The sequence below is a fragment of the Zeugodacus cucurbitae genome, chromosome 2, assembly GCF_028554725.1.
Source record: "Zeugodacus cucurbitae isolate PBARC_wt_2022May chromosome 2, idZeuCucr1.2, whole genome shotgun sequence".
In the NCBI taxonomy this organism is placed as follows: Eukaryota; Metazoa; Arthropoda; class Insecta; order Diptera; family Tephritidae; genus Zeugodacus; species Zeugodacus cucurbitae.
In genome coordinates this window covers 68,940,176-68,956,049 of record NC_071667.1, presented here as the reverse complement: position 1 = coordinate 68,956,049, position 15,874 = coordinate 68,940,176, and the positions used below count along the sequence as shown (strand labels likewise).

Sequence of the window (15,874 nt, the reverse complement as noted above, 5' to 3'; positions counted from 1 at the left end):
ACCGAAGTGATTTAGGCGGGACACTCATGAACACATTCAAATTGATTGTTCACAGAATATTTTAAAATTTTTTTGTTTTTAACGTTAAAAAAAAATATTATTTTAACTTAATTTATAAAAATTATTAATAAAATGTTTATTAAATATATATTTTTGCATATTTGATGCATAGAACATTTTTTTCAATTTTTTATATTTGGCATTTATGATAATTTTTTCATTATTAATTAATTACTTATTTACACGTCAAACTTAATTTCATTACGTTACGTTTTGAGTAATTGGTGGTTTAAGGCATGCAACCCTGTCGCTTTCAATAGCGAAACAGCACACAACAACAGCACAATAATTTTGTTTGTTATGAAAAAAATCGTAAAACGAATATATAAATCAGCTGATAGATAATATGCGCAACGAGAACAAAGATCGCAAATGGAGTGCTGTTGGTATAAAAACGCTAACCATTGTTATAATGGAATTGATTGCAGAACACAAATTAACACAGAACAGATCGCGAAAGGGTGCCACAGCAACAACATTAATACTTAAAACAGGTAAAACAAAAACAAAGGTGCTCCATCAAATTAAAGAGATATCATTGTGGTAATGAATGTTTTGAAATAATCAAATATATAAATGTGTAATTAAGCATTAAAATAGTGTTACATTTCGTAAAAGACGCAATTTAAAGTTCTGTGATTAATTTATATAAATAGTAATTTGTGCAAAAAATTTGGTTATAAAAAATTTTGTCTGCTGACTGACTGTGTACACAAAACGCAGTACGTGACAAACGCGCCTTTATTTTTCTAATTTTCTTTATTCTTAAGTGAATGTACTTATTTATTATATATATGCGAATGTATGTACATATGTAGTCATTCTATTTGAATTGCGAAGTTTTGCTACATTTTTAAAGTGAAAGAATCATACATTATCATTTTTAAGTTGAAATGTTATAAGCGAATTCGCATAAACTTAATTACATATGTACATATATGTATAAGTGAATGTAAATATGTATGTTTTGTTGTCGCAAAGCGCAGTTTGCTTTGATAAGCTTAAACAAATAAAAATATTTAGATTACTAACATAGAATATGTGTATAAAGTGAATTATGTACTATTTACAAAAGTACATCCGTACATCTGTCTTTAAATAGTAATATTGCCACAACTATTTATACACTTGCAGACGGATAAACAGTAGATACAGCGCCGGATAATCACATCACATCATGGCAAAAGCAATCACCAGTGTCTTTACATTTGCTCTTGTAACATTAATCAGTCTCAATTATTGTGCCGCCTATTCGGCGCTTGAAGACGCACGCATTATTGCAGAATACAAACGTTATTTGCGTACCACAAATCATGCTGCAGTAGCACGTACTTTGGTGCACAAAACCAACTGGGCGTCAGTGGGTAGCATTTCGACGAATGATAAAATCACTGACTATCCAATGGTAAACATAATCTCGGTGGATGACAGCGCATTGGATGGTTCATCTACAGGACGCATACATTTCTTGCTGACAGATTTGGATTTTACTGGCCCCGATTGGAAGCATGTTAATAAAGTCACTTTTCTTTTCTCCGATGATCAAACTTTGAATTGCAAAAATCATGGACAGGATCCAATGGAGCCGACATGTGCACGTACCATAATTAGCGGAAAGGTTAAGGAGGTAAAGTTATATGAATTTTATATTTTTTTTATAAACTAATGAAAGTATGTCGTCTATTTAACAGTTGGACAAAAAGGATAAGGACTACAACGACTGGTTGCAGGCATTCACAGTACGCCATCCAGCTGCCAAGAAATGGATTAAAGGTAAAATATTGCTTTTAATGTGATATACAAAGATGATTAGTTCGTTTTTATGATTCAATTAATAAATACTTGTATTCTATTGTCATTTTAATGCATAATTTTATTCGCTTAATTTTTCAGCTCACAGCTTCTATTTATGCGAACTGGAAATCGAAAATATTTTCGTTTTGGACTTCTATGGTGGTCCGCATAATATCGCTGTGAAGGATTATTATAACGCGAAACCGAACTAACTCATCCCCGGTAGTGATAAAATTCAACGACTGAGAAATAAAAACATGTTCAATATACCATAGCTGGTGCTTTGTAATTAAATATAAGCAGAAATCATGTATTTTACAACAACTACAAACATACACATATAATATATATTTTATAAACTGTTATTAACTGTTCCACATTAACATTCTTATTCAATTTTACAGTGAGACTGGTTTTAAATAAAGAATTATAGCAGAATATCATTAATTTATTTTCATTTTATGCGATATGTGCATAAGAAAGTAAGGGATAAAAGTTAATAATCTCTTTAACAAAAGCATAAAATAAATAATACATACATGCATACATATACATACATATGTATGTGTATGATAAGCGCAAGAAATATCTTAAATTTTTTTTTGACAATTAAGTCAAGCAAGAATACTCGAGATGCATCATAATTACATACAGACATATGTATGAGTATTGCAGTGCTTAATCCATCTTTATTTATTTATATTTAATTACTAATAACTTTCCCTCCCCAGTTAGTATTAAAAAATGACACTTTAGTAAAACTGTCATAATGCTATTCCAATATGTCAAAATACAACTCTACTGTCAACGTACCAGTTTACTGTCACTTCGAGTCATTATTTTGACATATGCTGTTGATTGAGTTGTGTCAAAAAGGCAAAGATTTTCACTTGGTCATTTTTGTGTAGCAAATAAAATGAGCAGATATAGTTTGTAAGTAAATAAAAAATAAAGATAACAATCATAACATAATAGAATAAACAATTTTTCAGCTTACAAAGGTCCAAAAAATCAGCGGGAACGAGTGGGAAACGATTCCGTCGGATAGAAAAGATTTGGACACATGAGGAACAAAAAATACTTATAGACTTTATAGCGGCAAGACCGGCTATATGGGATCCCGATTCTGAATTGTATAAAAAAAGTGAAATTAGAAAGAAAATATGGGCAGAAATCGCCGAAGTAACAAAGCATAGTGTGAATGACGCGAAAAATTACTGGAATAATTTGCGTTCACGATTTAACGTACGTACAAATACATACATATGTATACTAAGACATGCCATTTTCGTGTACTCAAAGCGAACTTTGTATTTACAGACGGAGCGTAGGAAAGCAATGCTGTTTGAAAGTAAGCATCCGGGCAAAAAATTTGAATCTGGTTATGAATTTTATACCGGAATGCAGTTTTTAACAAAAATAGATTCAAGAAGGCCTGCACAGAGTGTGGAAGATGTGGTATATTATTGGAGTTTTACTTAAGTTTAAAATTATAATTATCGAATCGAATAAATTTTTCAGCATATACAAATGAATGATTACTATTCACTTAGCAGCCAAACACAAGATGAAAGCGATATTGAATCTAATCACAGTTTACTGGAACCCAAATATAAAACGGATAATGACCATTGGAATCTGAAGGAGATGTTTTTGAATGACACTATACAACAGCCAATGACTGTGATCAAAGATGATTCTGCTACAGAAAAGTTTGTACACCCGAATGAGCATATTTTGGATAATTTGGCTATGGATCCATTAAAATCAGACGAATTACCAACAAGTAATAAGCGCAAACTGTATATTGATCAACATCAACCAGTACCAGTACGTAGAAAGTGGAAGGAAGTATTCTCCGAGTTTATATTATGTGAACTGGAGCGTTATGAGTGTAATGATGCGCAAAGGTAACTCTCTTTTGTAGTAAACTGCATTTACTTATTAACTATTAAACGATTTTGATTTTTTGTTTTGAAATAGACTGAAGGCTGAATTGACGACCGTTTGCTTAAACTTTCAACCACAGCAACCGCCAATGAATGACTATTAATTCTACGAATTTTAAATTAAATCATTTGCTATTAGTTATCATAATAAGTGTAATAAATATATTATATGTAAATAATTACATAATAAAATAAATGTATGTATATGTATATATATATAAGTAAATGATTCTTATAGAATTAAAGTTTATATATTAATGTAATCTCAAGGAAGTTTTATAGCAACAAAATTCACGAGAAACACTGTTACTAATGCATGTAAGTTTGTATGTACGAATGCAATTCATTGTTTCGCCACCAGAACCCGGAACGCTAAACTAGAACTAGATCTTGGGTATGATAATGAAATCATAAATAATTTTTAATTATATTTTTAAACGACGCATTTAGTACATTTGTATTTAATCGCGCTTTTGATCGAAGTCAAATCTGAAAAAGTCCATAAAAATAATATAAGTATGTATGAGTTGACAAATGCATTTAACTAAATATAAGCAATACATTTTAGAATGAAGTTGCTATATACATATGTATATATGTATATATGGTAACGGACATACGTCTACGCATATCTTTAATTTTCTCATCTTATTCCCTTCGGATGTCTTCTGAAACTATTGCGAAAACTAATTAATCAGTTCAAATCTCATTGGATAATAAATGCTTTGTAGGTTAGGTAAGGAAGTGCTGAAGTGAACAATAACTAACTAACTTACATACTGTAAAGTAAATTATTCAGGTCGACTTCAAAGTTCTGGTATTATATATAGAAAGTGGGCGTGGTTGTGAGCCTATTTGGCCTATTTTCACAACATATCATTGAGATGTAAGGGAAATATTACAAACCAAGTTTCATTGAGATATGGTTTTTGACCCATAAGTGGGCGGAGCCATACCCACATCAAATTGTGTATACCAATTTGGATGGAGCACTTTTGTTCCTTCTAAACTATTCAGGTCGACTTCAAAGTTCAAAGTATTATATATAGAAAGTAGGCGTGGTTGTAAACCGATTTGGCCTATTTTCACAAAATATCATTGGGATGTAAGGGAAATATTACAAACCAAGTTTCATTGAGATATGGTTTTTGACCCATAAGTGGGCGGAGCCATGCCCAATTCAAATTGCGTGTACCAATTTGGGTGGAGAACTTCTCTACCTTCTTTGTAATGAAATTTAAGGTTTCTGGTGTTTTCCTTACTGAATTAAAGCATTTTTAGTAGTTGTCAGCATTATCTTTGTATGGGAGGTGGGCGTGGATACAATCTGATATTCTCCATTTTTGGACTGTATAAGGTAGTACCTAAAAGAAACGATTCTAGAAAGTTTGGTTTATATAGCTTTAGTAGTTTACAAGATATGTACAAAAAACTTAGTAAGGGGCGGGGCCACGCCCACTTCTCCAAAAATATTATAAGCAAATATGCCCCTTCATAGTTATATGTTGTTACAAACAACCGTTATGTGAACAAAACTATAATACTCTCTTAGCAACTTTGTTGCTAGAGTATAAATATCGCGACAACATATGTATGTCTAACTATTATAGTTATGTCCCAATAAGTGTTGGAAAAAAAATCAGTTCTTTTCAGAACTAAATCCATCTTATTTGAATATTTTCAGCAAATAATATATTGCAACTTTTAACTACATTTTTATAACTATAATTTAGTACTTTGTACCAAGGCAGAATAATTTTCTTTTCAATTTAAAAAAACGCAAAAGATCTAGATCTCAACTTTCTGGAAATAGCTTCTAGGCGAGGGTATCAAAAAGGGAAAGGACATCAAATCCTATAAGTCGTAATCAAGTCTTAGCTCATTAGAAAAAATATAATTTCATGTTCGAATTTTCTTAATTTTACTCTTTTTAAATGACCCAAACAAAAACGAGAAAGTACATACATACATGCATATGTATGGGAGAGTGTACATGTGTGTGTAAAAAATTGAAGTGTTTGTTTAAACCCGAGCGAAGCCGGAGCGGGTTGCAAGTGTATTATATATACACTTGTATTGCACGTAAATTAAATTTTTATATTAATATGGTTTTATCAGTAGTCTTGATTATGTCAACCGCAGGGGCAACCCATATACATAAATATATGCAGGTGACTTTTTTGCTGTAATATACAGTCGGTCGCATAAGTGATGACTACAATTTAATTGTCGATAGTAATCGATTAAATTTTAAATGAAAGATAAGAAAGAGAAGGAATGAAGGAAATTTTTACCAATTTTTTTATTGAAATATGTTTATAGTAGCTTAGGTGGTACATATTTTCGCCAGTGAAATGCGGCGCAAAAACCTAAACAGACGGTATGAGATTATTTTGCAGCGACTGTATGAGGAAAGGAAAAAACCCGAACTGTTATTGTAAAATTCTTAGAAATCGCCAACTATCATATGCATTTACACTCAATTGCACAGACTTATATATCAACAAACAGCATCTTCAATGCATATATACACAGCAACATACAAACATACGTCGCACTTTTACTATATAAACGAAGGGAATCCGCCTGCGACATTACAAGTTACTCTTATCGTCATGTCGCAAGCCAACGCAATCTTTAGCGGCCTGCTCGTCGCACTCGTGCTCACAATAGACAGCTGTGCAGGATATTCAGCGCACGGACGTCAACCGCAAAACGTGTCCGATGCACAACTGGCACGCCGCCTGGTACATAAGTCCGAGTGGGCTGCGGTGGGTAGCATTTCGACGAGTGATAAAATCCCCGATTATCCAATGGTCAATATACTCGCCGTCGATGATAGCGCTCTGGATGGCTCGTCAACTGGACGCATACGTTTCTTCTTACTGAATCTGGACTTTACGGGTCGTGATACGCAGCAAAAGAACAAGGTCACCTTCTTCTTTACCGATGAACAGGATGGCGCATGCCACAGACGTGGCGTCAATCCCATGGAACCGGCTTGTCCACGCATTATGGTTAGCGGTAGTGTGAAAAAGTTGGATACCACAGACCCCACCTACAATGACCAGTTGCAGGCGTTCTATAATCGCCATAAGAATGCCCAGAAATGGGTGGCACACAGTAAGTGAAAACGCGGCTTAATGATAATGTAGTGCGAGGTTTGAGCTCTGCTATATTCTCCAATATGTGAATCCAAGAACAGTTGAATGCAATGCAAGAGTGTCTACAGTTACTTTCTTAAATTGGTATAACGACAATGTATTTATACCAGTGGATTGTTCGATTCGCAACTCTCCAAGGTTTGGCCAAACGAAGAAGGCTCTAGAAAACTACATTTACGCTTAAAATTAATTTGAAATGGTTTAAAATATAAATGAGAGACATAATTTTGAAGCAGCACTCTAACAGTGAACAACTAAACTACAGTTATATCAATAGCGAATTAAATTTCATTCTTCTTCTTCTCATTGCAGGCCATAGTTTCGATTTCAGCGAATTGGAAATTGAGAATATGTTCATTGTGGCCTACCAGGGCGGTCCACGTGTTATTCCTGCCGAGGACTATTACAATGCCACAATTTAAAATGTTCAGCAATAAATATTATATATTACAAAAGTATCCTTTTTTAAATCCCCCAATAAAGTTTTATAAATCAGATATTCTATTTGCATTATCCTTGACTTGAACTTATGCTAGCCTTCGTTGTTGGCGTTAAACTTTATATGATCCTAAGTAGTATTTTTCTTTCGAATATTCTAAGAGTTGCCTCCACCGGTATGGTCATTGTCTACGACTCTATGACATATTACGATGATCACATTGGAACTTATAAAGAACGCTTTATGCCGAATACAAATAATAGTGTTGCCTTCCAAAGCAGGCCCTTACATCTCAAATGACTACTGAGTTTAAAAGAAATTTTCTGTGATGAGTAATTCTACGTTGGATGTCAGTCGAGGCTGAAACTGTCTATCTTATGACAGTGACAGACAAAAAAACGCGATAGTGGAGACGCGAGTCTTGCATTTTGGTTTGATAACTCTCATCTAGATTGATAGATTGATACCTTAAAAATCTTTCGAAAGCGTTTGAGTGAATTCACTAATAAATATAATTTGAAGATGACTCTGCTTAAAGTCATACTTTCAGAACACTCGTAGAACTATTCTCAATCCCATTTTCATAAGATTCGCTAATTACCTAATGGATTATCTCAGGAAAACTGTTTCTACTTTTATATAAAAGAATAACTCAGCTGTAGCATTAGATGCTTTGATTGCATGTTGTTGCATCATTAATTACTTCATTTTCTTTGCCTTTCCACCATTCTTGTGCTGCATCTATCATCTATGATCACCACAGGTAGTAGTAGCAAACGGGTTTGATCAGGTCATTGACTAGATAGCTTACGACATTAATATTATCAAATTTGATTTTTTAAAAATTCAGTTCTTACTCAAACGCGCAGGAAGATAGTTGTGGGGAGAAGCTGTGTATTTTTTAGTGATTTTGAAAATGAGGAAATTATTTATAGTTTATTGGCTTTCTTTAAGCGTCTTATTACGCTTAAGTGGCGCTGCGATTATTGAGGATTCAAAACATTTTCAACAATTCAAGGTAAGGGTTATTTAAAATGTTTAACTAGGAGAATAAAGATGATATAATGGAGCCAGAACGTACAAGCTCAGCTGAGAGCTTGACATATTTAATTACTTAAAAAAATATAAGAACGAAATAAGAAGATCCGATAAAAGTTTTAAGGTCGAATTTTCGGATTGTTTTTGCTGTATACTTCTCAAATCAGAAAAGTACATTTTTTTTTTAAGTTTTAATAAATATTGGACGAGCGACAGTACTTGGACATCTTCCGAGTACGATCACCAAAGTTCGGCTTAGTTTACATTCGATTTCAACAGAAAAGGTGCGGATTACCGCTACGTAAAACTGGATATCGATATTAGTTAATAAAGATTAACAATTATCACTATTCTCCTTGAAATATAAAACATCAAGCCACCTCTCTCTATTTCCTCGTTCTCTGATCTCTCATCATTACTAATATTTCTTACAGTTAGTTTATAATAAGCACTATGGATCTGATGCTGAAGAGCGTAAAAGGGAACGTATATTTCTGAAGCATTTTGCATTTATCGAAGAACATAATCAGAACTTTACGAAAGGACTGAGCAACTTTGAATTGGGTATAAATGAGTATGCGGATTTGAGCGAAGAGGAGTTTGCGAGCACCATGAGTGGCAGCGATGAGATCTTTGAGTAATTACCTCTGCTTTTAAATAAACCATATAGAAAATTATATATTTCTTATGTCATTTTGTAGTATTCCAAGTATTTTTAAACAAGGCGCCAACTTTATACCACCAGCCAATGTCGAGTTGCCCGATGCGGTGGATTGGCGTGTATTGGGCGCTGTCACCGAGGTCAAGAAGCAAGGTATGTCCACTAAATATTATTTTCTGCTCAGGCACTCCTAAAATTAACCTCATCAATATTACTTCAAGGCCGCTGCAGTTCCTGTTGGGCTTTTGCCGCCATCGGTGCACTGGAGGGTCAACATTTTCGTAAAACTTCGAAGCTGGTATCGCTCTCGGAACAGAACCTAATAGACTGCACGATTACATATGGAAACAAGGGTTGTCAGGGTGGAAATAAGGAACGCAGTTTCCTCTATATACGCGACAATGGTGGCATCAACTCGGCCGCTGTGTATCCGTATCGCGCCCAACTGGACGCGGAGTGTTTGTTCGATCCGTCTGCGATTGTGGCGAAAAGCAAAGGTTTTGTCAAAATTGCCGCCGACGATGAGTATGCGCTAATGGCTGCTGTGGCTACAGTGGGACCAATTTCGGTTAAAATCAATATGAAATGTCTGCGCAAACAATTCTATAGACAGGGTGTCTTCAACGACGCGCTTTGTGAGGAGCGTAAACCGAATCATGCTATGTTATTGGTAGGGGATGGTCGGGATAATACCACGAATAAGGACTATTGGATATTGAAGAATTCGTGGGGTGTTAGTTGGGGTATGGATGGTTATATAAATGTGCCACGTCATGTCAACTATGGCGGTATTGCGATGGGTCCCAGTTACCCGTTGGTTTGAGTATTGAGTATAAAAAATATCTGTTTGGAATGAACTTTTGAGAAAATAAAAAAAAAATTATAAATAAATTTGATATAAAATTGTGAATAATCTTTTATCGGCAGGAAAACCTCTATACATATAAATCTGAAATGTAGCTTTAGACTTCGAAGCCAAGACATAGCCATGTGAGTTACTAGAGTGTTGTCATTCTTTTTCCTTAGATTAATTCGATAGTTCGATCCTACCAACAATACAACTTTCAGAAAAAACAACCAAATGAGAACCTCGAAAATATCTTCCGTATTGCTCAATACCTTGACGCGAGAAAAGTAAAGTACCGCTTACGAATTTACTAAATGATCAAATGTGTGTTCAAGATCACTCCATACCTCTTTCCGAAGCTCGCGAAAGCAAAAAGAAACCCTAAGAAAAATTAAACGAGTCTGGGATTCACATCTGATTTGTCAGTAAACATACAAATACATAATATGAATGAAATAAAGTTATTTATTCAAATGTGTGTATATAATCATATATATTTAAACTGATAAGTCTGTGTTTAAATAATATTCTCTGTCTTCGCCTTATAAATTTCCCCTGAGCGGCTTGTGTTTATTGACTCTTCAGTACTAATTTGTATATTTCTTATCAGCAAGAGAGAGAGAAAGACAGTTCAAAAAAAATTATTTTTATTGCCTGAATAGCGCAACCGAAAACACGCACATCCCTACTGTTTTCTTTTTGTATTTATTCAAACCATTGAGGTTTTTTGCTTATCTGCTATCAATGCCGGGGGCTTTTAATATTTCTGCTATAAATCCACGCAATTATTAAGCGAGTCTCAAACAGTCTCGCGCTAAAAATCAAGATGCAAAGACGTCTCAATAAACTAACGGTGCTATTACTTGTGCTGAGCTGTGCGTACAACGTGCAGGTATGTGTGAAAAAAAATTAATAGAAAATTTTAAATTTAATCTTCAAACTCACCAATTGGTTTTCATATACAACAAATATATGTATTCTATTTCACTAAACTTTTGCAGGGCGAAATCACAATTCTACCCGACGTACTCTACTACAATCTAACGACCACATCACGTGCCGATCTCTTCCACATGCACCACCTGCGTCAATTCGGCATCAATGTGAAGGAACTCGAACAGAGCTTGGTCGACTTCAAGGACAAATATCACGCACGACTCGATGTTATCGGCTACAACATAGAACTGTTGGAGACCAAATTGGAGGAAGTCGATAACAAGTTGAATCCGCTCATGCTGCTGGGCGACATTAATGATTATTGTGTGAATAAACATCGCGCGAAATTGCCGCAGATCGCACAGTTGACGATCAAAATGAAGGAATGCACGCTGAAAGGCACGAATTCGTACAATGGTTTTGTGTCCGGTGCAGAGGCGACCGTGCGTAATTTAAAGAATTACTACACCAGCAATTTCGCCACGGCTGTGAATGAATGCAAGAAGAAGCATGCGAACCAACTTGCCGAGCGGAATTACACGCAATGCATCTCGACAGCGGTAAGTTACGGTACTTTTTTGTATATTGATTTTTTTTATATGCAAAAATATCTTCATATTAGGTGACGAATGCCGCCACGAAAACCTACGCCGACACGAATGTCTTTCAAAATCAAATGAAGACGGCCGAGTGCAATGCTGCTATGAAAATACGTGAAGTCTTCGATTGTTATAATTTGCAAGTGTTTTCGACTTTCAATACCATTGGCGAGGTTATGGGTCTGGTGGAAAACTGCATTGCCGGTCAAGAATTCTGTCCAAGTTGTGGTGACGATACGGTGCTTACTAAGGGTCGCTGCCCGTATCACTTGAGCTGGCATTTGGCTGACAGTGATATGACGAGCGAAAAGATAAATAATCCCTTTAAGGGAATCGCCAAAACGACACCCTGTTTGCAAGTGAATTTCATTACCAAGGGTATTGCGGTGTGATTAAGTGTGATTTTCGTGTTTTCGTTTTGTAATTCATTTTGTGCAATTCATTTTGTTCAGCTGTTTCATCGAATGTTTCTATTTAAGGTTCTTTTTAAAAAAATAGAGAAATTAAGTAATGTGATTAAAAATGTGTTACTATTAAAAAAACTATCTCTACATATATATAGATATATTTTTCAATTTCAGTTCATTTCATTCCCATTGAGAGTCACATGTCCTGAATAAATATTTGAAGCTATATTTTCGTAGAAATCAGTCTTATCCTGAAAACAATATAGTAAATAGTCCATCCATACTGAATATTAATTGATTTCGATACTTGTTGCTAACACAAATGAGCCCACTCTGTTTCTGTACCCAATTGCTTTGCAGTTCTGTGGCTTTTCTGTTGTTGATTCTGTTCTGTTTACTTGTTGGTAGATGTACATATACTGTTATATTTGAGAGAATATTTTGTTCTACACAGTTATTGGTTGCTGAAAAATATGATTTCACGAAATTGCCAAAGACACAACATCTCCTTCCTATACCAAATTCTGTTGTTATTCTGTTGCTGATGTTGATTCTGTTATAAATTCTGTTTCAAATTTAAAACCATAATTAATTAATTTTCGAATTAAACCGTTACTTGTTGATATATATTGATACAAGCATTTTTAGACAATTCGTATTTCCACGCAATTACTGGTGCTATTTAGGCCTAACAGCGGATTGTTTATGGTTCTTGGTTGGACAGCCGTATCTTTTGCTTCCACATAGACCACATTCAGGCAACCAGTGCTGCTGATTCTACCGTTATTATTCTCATTCAAGCTTTCTAGATAGTCAGATAGGCATTCATCAATTATGGAGGTATGTTTACTAGGGAAATCTAAAAATTAAGCATAAAATGTGGAAAAACCCATTGCTACATTCATAAAAAATTATTTAAATATTCTGTTAAACGCACCACTGTTGTAACACAGAGCGTGTAATCCAACGAAGAGATGTTATTCGATTTCGTATACGCGCTAAGACCAGGACTAAAGGTGTTGGTATAGTATTTTCTCAAGTTAATATAAGAAGCGTTGGCCGAACTGACGATAGAGCTTCCATGCTTACGGGCGTTGGAGATACAGCTTTCCATATTCATTTCCACAATTTGATCGTACGGCAATTCCTGACGGTACTGTTGTACACAGTATTTGCCGGCAAGCCTAGCAGTTCTAAGGGATCGACCTGCTCGTAAGTTTTCTGTATCGATTACAAGAGTAGCAATTTCTGTTGGTCAATCACTTTCAGTCCCCACTCTAAATCTCTCGTTACGATATTCATTTGATAGTAGAGCTTTTTTCCAAATATAAGATGTTTTTATTGTCATAGCTTTGAGTTCTTCGAGCGATCCAAACATATCCGCTGAAAGAATAGTTGGAATGTTCACAGGTAGAATTCTATGGAGTTTCTTACGATTAAACGCGAATCGCAGAAAGAATTGCTGATGATTTCAGAGGAGACTGTCTGTCGAGTCATGAGAAAATGAAATGCGAAGAAAGAGTATGATCGCTGCGAGGGAACCTACGTATATAGTATATAATACTGGTTTATACTTGTTAAGCAATAATAGCTCTTAGAAGACTTGAAGAGATTGAAGATACGAACGACTAAACGCTACTAAATATTGACCCATATATTACGAAAATCATCATATATAGTATATGAAGGCTGTGGTAATTCCTGAACCGATTTCACTCATTTTCACCACCAAGGTACACTATATCCAAGACTACACGCTCACTTAATTTTGCAAAGATATCTCACATATTAACCGATATATATGGAATAAAGCCCATCGTATTTTTGAAAAACCTATTATAAGGTATACGGGAGCTAGTGGAAGTTATGACCGACATTTTCGGTTAAAAATTACTATTAGGCACTGAGTTCTTCATCTTTAATATCCGAGGCCTTGTAAAGTTATCGTATATAGTATATATATATAATGCATATATCGAAAAGTAATGTTTTATTCCGTTATATTCGTTCCTAATGTATATATTATATAGTGGAAGAATCGGTTGGAATTCGAAATGGAGTTATATGAGAAGTAGGAGTGAATGTGAACCTATTTCACCCATATTTCATCCGTGTTAACAGGGTGTCATTATGTACTGAATTTCATTGTAATCGGTCAAGTAGTTACTGAGTTAACGCACTTTTAGTAATTTTCAACATAACCTTTGTATGGGAGGTGGACGTGGTCATTATCCGATTTCACTTATTTTTATGGTGTGTAATGGCGTACGTAAGGGAAACGACTGCATAATGTTTGATTTACAGAGCTTGATTGGTTTGCGAAATATATACAAAAAAAAGAAGTGGGCTCCCATTCAAATAAAAAAAAATTCATCCAATTATGCCCCTCTCTAGTGTGATCCTCTGTACCAAATACTACTTTCATAACATTAGTATTAGCCATAACTAAGCCATAAAGCTAAGGAAATTTATAGATTTGCGGTTATCACCAATTGGAGGGCGTGGAAATGGTCCGATTTCGCCCAACCTCGCACAACCTACCCACCTCGAAAATCAACCCTCCTACAGTCCCAAGTAACATGGCCGAACGGACAGACAGACATGCGGATTTCAACTCTTCTCTTCTTCCGAATCATTTGGTTATATATAACCGTATATCTAATTCGTTTAATTTTATGACTTACAAACAACCGTTATTTGAACAAAACTTGAATATTCTCTTTGCAACTTTGTTGCGAGTGTATAAAAAGATCGCGCAAATAACTGTAAATAAAGTAAATAACACCCATTAATTTTGCACTAGAATGATTTTATTATATTTTAATTTTAATAAAGCACTTGTTTATCAACTCATAAAGCTTCAATACTGATGAAAACACACACATTTTCAGCTCACTTTTATAACACCACAGGATTACTACGGTATTAGATACTCTTTCAGTTGACTCTTCTACACAAATTTAATTTCCAAGCATGTCTGATTGCTCGCTATTCCTTCCAATGGATTTTTAGCGGTTCTATTGGCGGGAGCGCCATCTTTCACCTCCATATAGACCACATGTGGGCAACCATAATTGACGACGGTGGTGTTATTCACACATTGCGTATTCTCCAGATAACCGTTAATGCACTCGTCGATCATGCGTGTAGCCGAGCCGATCGACGTCAAAACCGCATTGTATTGCGTGTAAGTACAACTCACAGCGATATCTATGCGACTGCTCAAACTGCAGTGCGACGATTCGATGGACGTAGCGAAGTTCTTGCGACTATTTATGGTGTATGTGTTGGCCTTGGAGATCTAAAAAGAGATGCACACAATAAATGGTGCTGCATTGAATGATTTTTACATAAAAGTGATGAAGTGGCGAACACTTACCGCTGTTGTGACGCAGAGTGTATGATTCAAGGAGGGATTTGCATGTGATTTCGCGCATGCGTTCAGATTATTTTTTAAATCAATGTTGTAGTAATTGTTCAGAGTGTTATAATAACTGGTGGGTGTGCTGACAATGCTTGTGGCATAACTGCGTGCATTGCTGATGCAGCTCTCAATTAAGCCCTTGACAATGTTGGCATACGGCAGTTCGGCGCGATATTTCTGCACACAATGTTTCGTCGGCAAACTGAGCACTTCCAAGGGATTGAGCTTTTCATTGGTCTCCTGTATGGTGCTGAGCACCAGTGCCTTTTGTTTATCCAACACCAACAATTGATCGTCAAGACTTTCTTTTATGCCATTTATTTCATCCAAATAGCTTTGTAGCGTCGCATTGTATTGACGTCGATTCTCCTGGATGTAGTCTTCCGTTTTGGTGGTAACATTCCAAATCTCAATGTCGCCACCATTTACTATGACCGGCGCTTGTGCCGCTACGCTGGCGATAATTTGTAGCGCCAATAATGCGCTGATCACTTGTTTTGCGCTGCTTGCGAACATCTTGAAAACTAACAATCACAATAATTGAATTCACACACTT

General features: G+C 35.3%; 6 protein-coding genes across 7 annotated transcripts; 5 read left to right on the top strand and 1 right to left on the bottom strand.

Annotated features, from left to right (window-relative positions):
- The first annotated feature begins 395 nt into the window (after positions 1 to 395).
- On the top strand, positions 396 to 2,297 carry LOC105211874 (protein CREG1). 2 transcript variants are annotated; one of them, XM_011183544.3, is made up of 4 exons: positions 396 to 554; positions 1,195 to 1,687; positions 1,752 to 1,833; positions 1,954 to 2,297. In XM_011183544.3, the coding sequence occupies exons 2-4, from the start codon at positions 1,238 to 1,240 to the stop codon at positions 2,064 to 2,066; spliced, it is 645 nt and encodes a 214-aa protein (XP_011181846.2). In that variant the 5' UTR covers positions 396 to 554; positions 1,195 to 1,237; the 3' UTR covers positions 2,067 to 2,297. The 2 variants fall into 2 exon arrangements, with proteins under 2 accessions (XP_011181846.2, XP_054088469.1); XM_054232494.1 differs by having other exon boundaries at positions 451 to 603.
- A 274-nt stretch (positions 2,298 to 2,571) lies between these two features.
- Positions 2,572 to 3,991, top strand: Dnah5_0 (uncharacterized). Its single transcript, XM_011183543.3, has 5 exons — positions 2,572 to 2,787; positions 2,847 to 3,099; positions 3,175 to 3,312; positions 3,376 to 3,764; positions 3,838 to 3,991. The coding sequence occupies exons 1-5, from the start codon at positions 2,771 to 2,773 to the stop codon at positions 3,905 to 3,907; spliced, it is 867 nt and encodes a 288-aa protein (XP_011181845.2). The 5' UTR covers positions 2,572 to 2,770; the 3' UTR covers positions 3,908 to 3,991.
- Positions 3,992 to 4,115: 124 nt separating this feature from the next.
- LOC105211872 (protein CREG1) lies at positions 4,116 to 7,464 on the top strand. The gene is given in 5 exon segments (XM_054232204.1): positions 4,116 to 4,121; positions 4,287 to 4,357; positions 5,925 to 5,934; positions 6,254 to 6,926; positions 7,280 to 7,464. Coding segments are annotated over 5 exon segments (870 nt in total). The 3' UTR covers positions 7,390 to 7,464.
- A 146-nt stretch (positions 7,465 to 7,610) lies between these two features.
- On the top strand, positions 7,611 to 10,491 carry LOC105211871 (procathepsin L-like). The gene is made up of 4 exons (XM_011183541.3): positions 7,611 to 8,424; positions 8,879 to 9,081; positions 9,146 to 9,258; positions 9,327 to 10,491. The coding sequence occupies exons 1-4, from the start codon at positions 8,323 to 8,325 to the stop codon at positions 9,926 to 9,928; spliced, it is 1,020 nt and encodes a 339-aa protein (XP_011181843.2). The 5' UTR covers positions 7,611 to 8,322; the 3' UTR covers positions 9,929 to 10,491.
- Positions 10,492 to 10,641: 150 nt separating this feature from the next.
- Positions 10,642 to 11,952, top strand: LOC105211870 (uncharacterized). Its single transcript, XM_011183540.3, has 3 exons — positions 10,642 to 10,844; positions 10,954 to 11,448; positions 11,511 to 11,952. Exons 1-3 carry the CDS (start codon positions 10,779 to 10,781, stop codon positions 11,877 to 11,879), a joined length of 930 nt encoding a protein of 309 aa, XP_011181842.2. The 5' UTR covers positions 10,642 to 10,778; the 3' UTR covers positions 11,880 to 11,952.
- A 2,730-nt stretch (positions 11,953 to 14,682) lies between these two features.
- Positions 14,683 to 15,874, bottom strand: LOC105211869 (uncharacterized). Its single transcript, XM_011183536.3, has 2 exons — positions 15,274 to 15,874; positions 14,683 to 15,195 (listed from the first exon to the last, which is right to left on the bottom strand). The coding sequence occupies exons 1-2, from the start codon at positions 15,832 to 15,834 to the stop codon at positions 14,845 to 14,847; spliced, it is 912 nt and encodes a 303-aa protein (XP_011181838.2). The 5' UTR covers positions 15,835 to 15,874; the 3' UTR covers positions 14,683 to 14,844.